The 10,894-nt window shown below is 61.5% G+C and overlaps 1 protein-coding gene across 6 annotated transcripts in view; it reads right to left on the bottom strand.

The window, feature by feature from the left end:
• Positions 1-326: 326 nt before the first annotated feature.
• RARA (retinoic acid receptor alpha) overlaps positions 327-10,894 on the bottom strand; it is a 42,115-nt gene continuing 31,547 nt past the window's right edge. For 4 of the 6 annotated variants that reach the window (XM_006774339.2, XM_006774338.2, XM_006774340.2 and 1 more), the window contains 7 exons: positions 7,949-8,097; positions 6,599-6,740; positions 4,305-4,465; positions 3,917-4,093; positions 2,418-2,622; positions 1,572-1,730; positions 327-1,082 (listed from right to left, as the gene is read on the bottom strand). In XM_006774339.2, the coding sequence (XP_006774402.1) occupies positions 865-1,082; positions 1,572-1,730; positions 2,418-2,622; positions 3,917-4,093; positions 4,305-4,465; positions 6,599-6,740; positions 7,949-8,097 (1,211 nt within the window). In that variant the 3' untranslated portion in view covers positions 327-864. Of the gene's footprint in view, positions 1,083-1,571; positions 1,731-2,417; positions 2,623-3,916; positions 4,094-4,304; positions 4,466-6,598; positions 6,741-7,948; positions 8,098-8,205; positions 8,263-9,395; positions 9,613-10,894 lie in introns of those variants that run through there. The other 2 variants (XM_006774343.2, XM_006774344.2) reach the window with 2 other exon arrangements.

The following is a 10,894-nucleotide window of genomic DNA, read 5'->3' as shown; positions in this document are numbered from 1 at the left end:
GGCCTGACCCATCTCTGGTGGTGGGCACCCTCCTCCTAGGGGCCGCCTGAACTGTCCACACCCAGTGGTTAGGCCGAGGGAGATGGGGAGGGGGGGCTGGCTGCTTCCCCAACACAAAGGAGGGGAGTGCAGGCCTCGGAAAGCTAGTACTTCACAGTTTGAAAGAGAAAACTGAGGAGAAAAGGGCTGGGGAGAGGGCCAGGGGGACACGGACATGGAGAGAGAGAGTGGGAGCCCCTTTGAGCCGCTGCCCACCCCCAGGACCCACCCCCTCCAGCTCTGGATCCAGCTCCCCCCAATACACAGCACAGATTCCTTCAGTATAAATGTGCTTAAAATGAAAATTCTTATTAAAAAAAATCAAAACCAAAAAAATTAAAATAAAAACAAAACCAGCGATAATACCTGGGGGTTGGTATGGCAGGGTATGTACAGGGGGAGCCCCCCACCCCTGGCCCACCCCCTCTGTCACCAACCGAGGCAAGGGGGGGTTCCCCAACCGGGGGGCAATGGCTTGCAAGTTCTGAGGATGGGGGGCCAGGTCCTGGCCTTTGCTGGTGATGAAGATGTGGCGAGGTGGGCGGAGGGGTGTCTTGATGAACACGAGGCCCCCAGGCCCCATCCTGAGACCCAGGACCAGGGGTCCTCACGCAGTTCGTGACCTTGCCCCTGACCACCCAGGCCACAGAGTAACAGTCCACAGCACCCGGGCCTCTGTCCAAAGAGTCGCCACCTCCTCCCTCCTGCCTCCTGTCCCCGGAAGGGAGACAGCGAGGGGCAGGGCTGGCTGGGGTCACGCGGTTGGTAGAAAGGCAGAGAAAAGCCAGGCGAGGGGCAAGGGCTGTGTCCGTGGGGCGCGGGCGGTCACGGGGAGTGGGTGGCCGGGCTGCTTCTGTTGGAGCTGGGGCTGAGGCTGGGGCTACAGCTGCGGGGTGGGGGAGCCAGGCCACTCCCCTCCCGTCCCCCACCCCCCGGCTGTCCGCTCAGAGTGTCCAGGCCCTCGGAGTTCTCCAGCATTTCCTGGATGAGAGGCGGCATGGAGCCTGGGATCTCCATCTTCAGCGTGATCACCCGCTCAGCCCCTGCAGGAGAGGAGAGCAGAGGTCAGCACACGCCCCCACTGCCCAGCCCCGCAAACCCGGGGTGCACGCATGGCTCCCGGAGGACCAACCCCTCCAGTCTCAGCATCCGCCATGCCCTGACTCGGGCCCCAGCTCTCTTAGTCCCCAAGTCCGAGGGGCAGCAGGGAAAGTGGTTCTTAACTCCAACCGCCTGGTCTGACACCGGGCCCTTCCTCTGTGCTCTGTGCTGTGGCTTCTCCTGCTGACACCTCCACACGACCACCCTGTCAACACCGTCACAGTCCTCGCTCCTCAGAAGGTGCAGAGCTGCTCAGTGACCTGCTCAAGGGCACGCACCCCTGCCATCTGGTTCCAGAGCCATGCCCGTCACCACCCAGCAAAGGTGACACTGCCGCCTTCGCGCTCACGGGCAGGAGGTCCCCGGGGCCTGGTGGGGCCTCCGGGGGACGTGGCCTAGACCGAGGGGGACAGCTTGGGTGGAAGCCTCACCCTTAGCGCTGATGCTTCGAAGGTCCGTGATCTTCATGAGCATCTTGGGGAACATGTGGGGCCGGCTGGGCCTCCGCTTCCGCACGTAGACCTTCAGCGCCTCCAGCAGCGGCTCCTGCAGCATGTCCACCCTGTCCGGTTGCTCCAGGTCCTGCCGGTCTGAGGAAGCAGAGGAGCCCCCTGAGCCAGGGCCCTGGCCAAGCTAGGAACACCGCTGTGCTCCCAGCCGTGGCCACTGGGGGGCGCGCCTGCCCAGGCCACAAGCTGGGCTTCCGCTCCTGGGGCCTCACCACCCAGGGCAGTGGAGGGGTCTGTGTGCTCTGATACAGGCTCTTAAATGGAAGCAGAGGAGCGGAGGGTGTGGTGGCCCAAAGCGGCCCTGACAGCCCAGCTCGTGGGGATGGGACCCAGCAGAGGAAGATGCCCGTGCAGGTCTCCGGCTCCCACCCGCCACGGACACCAGCACGATATGGCAGAGCTGGTAACAGTAAAACAGTGATAGCAGCCAACGTGTGCGTGTCTTCCTCTGGGCACAGTGTGCCCTCGTTTTAACGACCACCTTCCTCAGCCCATTATGGCCTCATCTTGCAGGCATGGGGGCTCCGAGACTTTGGCAACCTGCTCAAGCTCAGAGCTGGCCAGGATATGAGCCTGGGCGGTCTAACCAGGGAGGGAACCAGAATTCAGGTCTCCGCTGCCACACCCGTGCTGGGACTCGATTTCCCCCTCTGAACAGGACCTGACAGGGGCCAAGGTCCCTTCCTGAGCTGATGATCCCTGGACATGCTGGTGAGGGGCTCCCCGACCACCCTGGGCCGAGCCCCGGGACCCCCGGCCCCTGCCCACCTCCACAGATAAGGCAGATGGCGCTGAGCAGCCCAGTCTCAGCATCATCCATCTCCAGGGGCAGCAGCTGGTTGGCGAAGGCGAAGACCAGGTCTGTGAGGGGGCCGAAGCCGGCATTGTGCATCTGGGTTCGGTTCAGCGTCAGCCCGTCCGAGAAGGTCATTGTGTCCTGCTCGGGCGTGTACCTCGTGCAGATCCTCAGGATCTGGGTGCAGAGGAGGCACGAGTTTAGGGACGCAGCCCCTCCCCCAGCACCTCCAGCACCAGCAGCCATCCCCACAGGCCCACCTGGCAGGCAGCCAGGCCAGTGCAGCCCGATAGAATCTCCTACAATAATGAAAACGGTCTAAGTCTGCGCCACCCAGACACGAGCCGCCAGCCACAGTGTGGCCATCGAACACTGAAAACCATGCTCGTGCCCGAGGAACTGATTGGATTTCATTTTAATTCATTTAAATAGCCACGCATGGCAAGTGGCTTCTGTATTGGCCTGGTTCTGGGTCGGCCTCCTGTCTCCATGCAGAAAATTTAGAATTCTTTAGAAACTAGAATTTCCAGGCAAGAATCATAGCAAATTTATATCCACGGTTCCCAGGACAGGGTACACAGCAGGAGCTCAATAAATGTGCATCGGCTTCAACTGTGTCAAACCCTGATCCTGCCTCTTGCATCCAGGGCCTGGGTGGGGAAGGGAGGCGGCACACACTGCACCTGCCCGCTCCTACCAGGAAGTTCCCCAGCCTGGAGGTGGGCAAGAGGGCTGAGCCGGTCAGGATGAATGACAGGGAGGAGAGTTCTGTCAGTGGAGGCTTTGGCATCCCCACCGCCCCCAATCCTGCCTCCAGCCCAGCCCACCCTCTGGGCCCCACCAGTCCTGCTCCAGCTGGACGCCCAGCAGCAGGCCTTGCACATCCTGTCCTCCGTCAGGGCCGCCCTCTCCCATGCCCCCTCCACACCCTAGGTGTCAGTCATCTCCTCTGAACGTCTTCCCTGGGGCCCAGCAGCTGGAGTTCTCTTGTCTGCATGGAGGGAGAACATCCCTTCCCCATCTCTAGCCAGTTCTTATCACGGCTCGCAACCTCTGTTTGCAGATCTGTTGCCTCCAAAACCAGGAGGTTTTCAAGGGAGGGGGTAGTGTTGTGTTCATCTCTGCTCCTGACACCCAGCTCAAGGCCTGCCCACACAGGTCCCAGGTGAATCTTTATTACCGACTGAACAGATGGGACGATGGGTGGGTGGGGGGAAGGCTTAATAGAAAGATGGGGTGAGGGTGGATGAATGTGTGCGGGTGAGTGGGTGAGCCAGTGTACATCCAGGTGCTGGGTGGCTAAGTGGCCAGGTAGACAAAGTGGGCAAATGGACACGGCGGGGAGAGAAAGGGCTGCCGTTTGGGTGGGCAGGGCATTTGGACGGGTCCATTCCAGACGGATGTTTAGGAAGGTGGTTATCTGAGTGGCAGGACATCCTCCAAGGACATGGGGCAGGGCCCAGACCCTCACCAGGATGTCCAGGCAGGCAGCCTTGAGAAGGGTGATCTGGTCAGCAATGGTGAGCGTGGTGAAGCCAGGCAGTTGCTTGGCGAACTCCACAGTCTTAATGATGCACTTGGTGGAGAGTTCACTGAACTTGTCCCAGAGGTCGATGTCCAGAGAGACACGTTGTTCTGAGCTGTTGTTCTGAGAGGACGGGGGAGAGTGAGGGCCTTCTCCTCAAGGCCCCCCTCCTTGGCCTGGCTCCACCAGCGCCCACAGGCCTGCCCCAAACCCGCCTTCGCTTCCTGAGCAGGAGGAGGGGGCGGAGGGGGAGGGAGGACGGGAGGCCTGGGCAGGGGGAGGGCGAGCCAGCCTGGCAGAAGGGGCACCCGTGAGGGGCCAGGGGAAGCCGTACCGTAGTGTATTTGCCCAGCTGGCAGAGGGCAGGGAAGGTCTCCTGGTGCGCTTTGCGCACTTTCTCAATGAGCTCCCCCACCTCTGGCGTCAGCGTGTAGCTCTCGGAGCATTCGGGCTTGGGTGCCTCCTTCTTCTTCTTGTTCCGGTCGTTCCTCACGGCTGTGGAGGGTGAGGCCGTGGTTAGAGAGCAGGTGCAGGCCGTGGTCCATCCGCAGGTCCCGGTCCCTCCCCAGCCCAAGCTCCTCCCACCAGAGCTGCTGGCTGCAGGAGTCATTACCCGGTGGGCGCACACACAGCAGTGCACACAACAATGTGCACACACAGACGCACATATAATGTGCACACACGGGAGTGCACATACAGACGCACATACAATGCACACACAGCAGTGCATACAACAATGTCCACACAGATGCACATACAGTGTGCACATACAATGTGCACGCAGAGACGCACATACAATGTGCACACACACAGACTCACAGACACACAAGTGCGCAGGCAGACAAGGTGTCAACTCACGCTCCACCCCTCCATGCCCACAGCCATGTCTGCCCGAGGGCCCCAGGACCACGGCACCAGCCCGCTGTGCCCATACGCCCACGCACTTACTCCAGCCACACTCCTGGAACGCGGGGTCCCCAGTCTGAAGGCAAGTGAGCAGCACCCCACCTTCGCGCTCTGCCCGCCTGCCCCCCACTCCCTCTGCTCCCAAGAACAAGCAGCCTCCACTGGCCCGTCCTCCAGCCAGCAGTCTCCCGGGGTCCCCGGGACTGGCTTGAGGAGGAATCAGCTCCTCTCCTGGGGCAGGGGCGGTGTAGGGCTCCCCAGCCTGAGAGTGGGGGGCTGGATGGGAGAATCTCTCGGCCCATTAGCTGGGGGAGCTGACAAATCACCGGGGGCGCTGAGCCGCACACACCACTCGGCTTTAAAGAAGCGATGGGGTCGTTACCAGCCGATTATCCCAGACACACAATCACTCACAGGGCCAGTGGTGGCGGCTGCTGACGCTGGAGGAAGAGAGGTGGGGGTGGGGGCCCCAGGAGGGGGCAGTGGGCTGGGGGGGGAGCTGGCATAATTTGGAGATCACTCATGTCGATTCTGCAAATTCAATAAAGTGCAAGGGAAAGAAGGGAGAGGGAGAGTGGGGGGATAATTTGGGAAGAGAAAATTGCAGCTGTGACAAGACGTTTATCATTCGGAAGCTTTAATTCTATTGAAATGGCAGCTGCTCAGCTCCGGGGCACAGAGCAGCCAGAGGGAGGGGGGGAGAGGGGGAGATGTGGTGGGAGGGAGAGGGGTCCCCACCCTGGTCCTTCTGCACCGGAAAGCTCTGGGAGTGGAAGGTGGCAGGAGCAGAGGGAGGAGGCAGTGCTGGGCCCTGAAGGTCCCCAGGTGTCACCCCTGATGCAGCATGGAGCCGCCACGTCCTGGGCTCCTCACGAGGCAGCCCCTGCCTCCTGTGGCAGGAGGTGGCAGTGTGATGCACGACCCCCTTGGTCCCCCCACACCCATTCCCCACTTTCTTCTTCTACTGCCCAACCTACAAAGGGTTAGGGGGTCCTGCAACCCCCTCCCCCACCCCATCCCCCAAGGCTCAGGCTCCATGGCAACGGCCACGCAGACAAGGAGGCGTCTGTCAGCGTCATTTATCTCTGACATCATCAATCACTGGTCACCACGGCAACACTCATGATTCAACACAAGAGGGTCTCCCTGTCCAGCCCTCCCTCCTCCCTCCATCCAGCCTCAGCTGAGCCCAAACTGGAAACCCCCATCCCTCAGGGATCTGAGACGGTCTGATTCTCTCTTGAAACCCTAGGGCCCAGGCTCTATCACCGGACAATGGCTTTTAGATCCCTGTGCCAGCCGCACGCCCCCCAACACACACACACACACACACACACACACACACACCCTCAGTACAGGCCCTGCCCTAAGATGCACAATCCGAAGGGACTTGGGGATGCGTCTGAGCCCTGCCCCGAAGCCCAGCAGGGCCTGGAAGCCAACTGGCCTGCAGCAGACACACGAGCACACACAGCCAGCCGTGTGCCAACAGGAACAGGAACGGTGTCTGCAATGGACACAGCTAGCTGTACAGACAGACAGGTCCTTGCAGCTATACACAAACCACCCTTAGCCATGAGCCCACACACCATACCACGGGTGTGCGAGTTCACATCCCTACACACACACCCACGCTCCGCCACCCGCTCCCCTACCTTTAGGAGCACCACAGGCCTGTCTAGCGGGTGGCCTGGCCCCTGGCCCCGGGCCCCTGGCACTCACACTCTTTGGACATGCCCACTTCGAAGCACTTCTGTAGCCGGCAGTACTGGCAGCGGTTGCGGGTCACCTTGTTGATGATGCAGTTCTTGTCCCGGTGACACGTGTACACCATGTTCTTCTGGATGCTGCGGCGGAAGAAGCCCTGAGTATGGAGGGGAGGGAGTCAGATCAGCCACACCCACAGTGGGAGCCATACCAGCCGCTGCTGCTCCCAAGCCTTTGGTCATCGCCTACCTGAGCGGGGCAGATAAGGTGGGAGAAGGGCTCACCTACTAGGATGCCCCCAAAGAGTGGCAGGGCCTGCCCCTACACTGTGAGCGCGCAGAGGTCTTCCCCTAACCCACACCCACACACCCTCCTTCCTTCCTCCTTGGGGAAAGGACCTCAGGGCTGCCAGTGAGTCAGGAAAAGGGGAAGATGGGCCTGGAGAGGAGAGAGGCAGAGCTCTGGAACCCTCAGCCCTGGGCTCAGAGCACAGGAAGAGAACGCAAGCAGGAGGCGGCATGCGGGGACACACACGGGCTGGCAGGAGGGATGAGACGCACACACTCTCCCTTGCCAACCAGGGAGAGGTGTACAGCCTGATCACGGGTGAACCGGGCTGGTCAGGGGTTCCACACACAGGCTAACCAGAGACACGACAGACCAGGGACAGGCAGGACAGGCAGACACACACACCCTGAGGCCAGCTGCTTTGCCCTTGATCTTGGCCCCACACCTGGGGACAGCTACTCCAGGCTGAGAGGCAGTCTGGAGCCCCTAAAACTGTACCGCCTCTGAGCCCCAACCTCTGGGGCAGAAACAGGTACAGAGGCTCAGGCCCTGGGAGGTGAAGAGAGGCCATGCCCACAGCCGCTGGGAAGGTGGCAACCACATCTGTACCCTGGAGCCTAGCGTGGGCGCAGGGACATGCAGCCAGACCCGGGGGGAGCCCACAGCCTGAGCATCTGAAGGAGAGCCAGGCCGCCATGGGGAGGTTCAGGCGGGGCCACTGGGGGCAGGCCTCCTGGGTCCCCAGCCAAGAGCCAGTCGGCAGCCAGCTCACCATGGCAACCTGGGCAGCGGTGGCAGAGCAGATCTACGCCCTGCCAGCTGGAGGATGGAGACAGGGAGAGGAGCTCGGGCAGGAGGGGACCTATTTGGTTTGGGGGAACCCCTGCTCATCCCTGGGGGGGTTCTATTATCGGCTTCCTCCCCTCCTTCAAGGCTGCTGCGACCTGCCACATAGGAACAAGTGCAGAAGCTTCAGGGACACCCCCCTACACCCCCCAACAGCATACTCCCGGGACATGGCAGTGGAGACAGTCCATTTATCTCACCAGGATTGCCTTTCCCAATGACTCAACTCACCTTGCAGCCCTCACAGGCGCTGACCCCATAGTGGTAGCCTGAGGATTTGTCTTGGCAGACAAAGCAAGGCTTGTAGATGCGGGGGAGGGGGGGCGGCGAGGGAGGGCTGGGCACTATCTCTTCGGAACTGCTGCTCTGGGTCTCAATGGCTAGAGAGAGAAGAGGGAGGGGCAGTTAGAGACCCAGGTTGCCACCCTTAATACCGTGCCCGCCCACCCTGCCTCCAGACCCCTCCCAGGAGCCCCTCCCAGCCTCACCATAGCTGCCAGAATTCAAACTCAGGGGCAGGAACACCGTCTCAGGAGAGCTGGGACTCCCCAGCCAGACGTGGGGAATGCGGCTGTCAATGAACCCATCAGCACCCCATCACTCCTATCCACTGCCCAGGACCCCACCTTCACACCCAGCAAGGTCAGATGATAACCCATCTGATTTGTACCTGGACATGGCTACACCTGGGCAGCGGGGGTGGGAGGCCGCCTGGTGCTAAAGCCTGGCATCTGGGCGGCCTGGACCCATCTCCCCAGTTAGGAAGGAGTTAAGGCCCGTGAGGAGGGAGGGAAGAGGACACAAGCGAGGGGCAGAGGAAACTGGGGTCAACAGGATATTCAAAGGCGGCCACTCCCCCACCCCCTCGGCTTCCGCTCCCCCCTCCTCTCTCACAGCAGCCACAGCCCCTCCTCCACCCAAACAATCCCAGGCCAGGGACTCAAGGCCCCGTGAGCAAAGAAAAGTTGCAAATGTTAGCTCGAAGCAGGCGGGGACTCCTGATAAGCAGGGGGGATCCCTGGAGACAAGGAGAGGAGTCCCTAGGGGCCCCGGAAGCCCCTTGCTCTGGGTGCCCAGTCTCGGGGGAGCAGTATGACAATGGGGGTCTGTTTCCATCAATGCTCTGTCTGTCTGGCCTCAATACTACGTCCGGGTTACTCCCCCCTCCCCTCCTGCTATTCAGCTCCAATAGGGCAGCCAGGATTGACCCAGCCAGCAGGGCAGCCCTCACTAGCCAAACCCTCCCCAGTGCTTGGCCCCATGCCCATCACCCCAGGCAGGACAGGGTTGGTCTGGGTGGGGTCTGTCTGTGCCTAAAGCCCGGGCAGCCGGGGGTACACTGTGCTGGATGGAGAACTGTGACCAAAGCAACCCCAGACTCCCAAGGGACCACCCAGCATCCGCCGGAGGCCTTGCCAAGTCCACTTGTCCAAACTCAAGGATGCTTCCCCAAGAGGTAGATCCCTACCTCCTCTCACACCCCAGAAGCCTACCTCGCCTCACCCCAAACTCCAGCACACAAGGCTGTAACAAGGCTCTGGCATTCAGAAGGGCCCAGAGCTCCTGGCCCACGCACCTTACAGCCATGAGTCACCTGGCCCCACAGTCCAGGCAGAGAGAGAAGCAGCGCCTGGACACGGGGGGGGGGCTGGCTGCATGCTCCCACCCACCCCCGTACCTGCAGACACACCACGGATGGCCAGGAGGTTGATGACAGGGAACCAGGCCAACAACCTTGGCAGGGCTTTCCTGGCTCTTAGTAGGGCCTGGGCACCACTTCCCTGGTCAGCCTGGCTGACCAGCACTGCTGTGGCCCCATGTCCCGTGCCTGCCCAGAGACCAGCCCACAGCAAAGAAACCGTGGACGCCCATACCCGCATCAGCCCACAGACGCTTCCCGGCCCTCACCTCCCTGCCCTCACCCAACACCAAACTGCCCTAGCCTGGTCTGCCCCACCTCACTCTCCTGGAGGCCAGACAAGCAAATCAGACGGGCAAGAGGCCTGAGAACAGCTGCTGGGGTGGGGGGCAGGGTTGGGGGGCCTGGGTGAGGCCAGGAGGCAGAGGGGTGAGCGACAAAGGAGCCCTTTGTTGTGCTAACTTTTTCCAAGACGTAAAAGGAGTAACAATAGACAATCCAGACTGGTGTGGGGGGTGTCAAGGACGCGGGGTGTGGTGGAGGGGCTGCGGCCTAGAATCCCAGTCCGCGCTCCAAGGAGCAGAGGATGACGGCACTGACCTGCCTCCCCTCCCCATCGGCCCTTAGCCCCGCTCCACAAAGGAGCCCTTTGTTGTGCTAACTTTTTCCAAGACGTAAAAGGAGTAACAATAGACAATCCAGACTGGTGTGGGGGGTGTCAAGGACGCGGGGTGTGGTGGAGGGGCTGCGGCCTAGAATCCCAGTCCGCGCTCCAAGGAGCAGAGGATGACGGCACTGACCCGCCTCCCCTCCCCATCGGCCCTTAGCCCCGCTCTGAAATGGACCCGGCTGGAGGGGGTAAAGGACAGGGGACGCTCTGGAGTCCAGCGTGGGATGGAGAAGGGGAGGCGGAGCACGGGGAGACACAGGATACCAGGATGACAGGCAGCTCTCAGGTCAGAGTCAAACTAGCCGGGCAAAGGTCTGTAGAAATTTGGAGCTCAGGCAAAGTCCGGAGGTGTTTGTGGAGCTGAAAGACTGTGCTCTTTAACACTGCGCTTTAGGGGAGACGGCCGGCGTGGGGCTACAGTGTGGTCTGGGTGAGGCCTCCTCCCCACCCAGCCGGCAGCAAGCTGGCTGCCTTAGGGGCTATAACATGGTCTGTACCCCCACCTCCAGCACACCCCACCTGTCACCCAGGTAACAGCTCAAGTTTCCAAGTGTGCCCTTTGAACCCAGAGTCCGGGCCCAGTGCCCACCTGCTCAGGCCTCCAGCCAGCAGCCTGGGCAGGCGCGGGGCGCTCTAAGGACACAGCTTTACGTCCGTCCACACGACCCCTGGGGGAAGGACGGCCATGCCTGGCCCCTCCCCGCTCACCTCCCTCCCCAGAGGCCCCAGCCCACAAATCACTCTCCAGCAGGAACCCCAGGCTGCAGAAGCGCCACACCTTCTCAGCTCAAAGTTCCAGCGCCCAGCGCAGGGCTGGCACCGGCCCAGGAAGCCTGGCCCCGTCGGCCAGGCAGCCAGGGGCCCCTCC

This window comes from Myotis davidii, unplaced genomic scaffold (assembly GCF_000327345.1).
Source record: "Myotis davidii unplaced genomic scaffold, ASM32734v1 scaffold327, whole genome shotgun sequence".
Classification (NCBI taxonomy): Eukaryota; Metazoa; Chordata; class Mammalia; order Chiroptera; family Vespertilionidae; genus Myotis; species Myotis davidii.
This window is presented reverse-complemented; position numbering and strand designations above follow the sequence as displayed.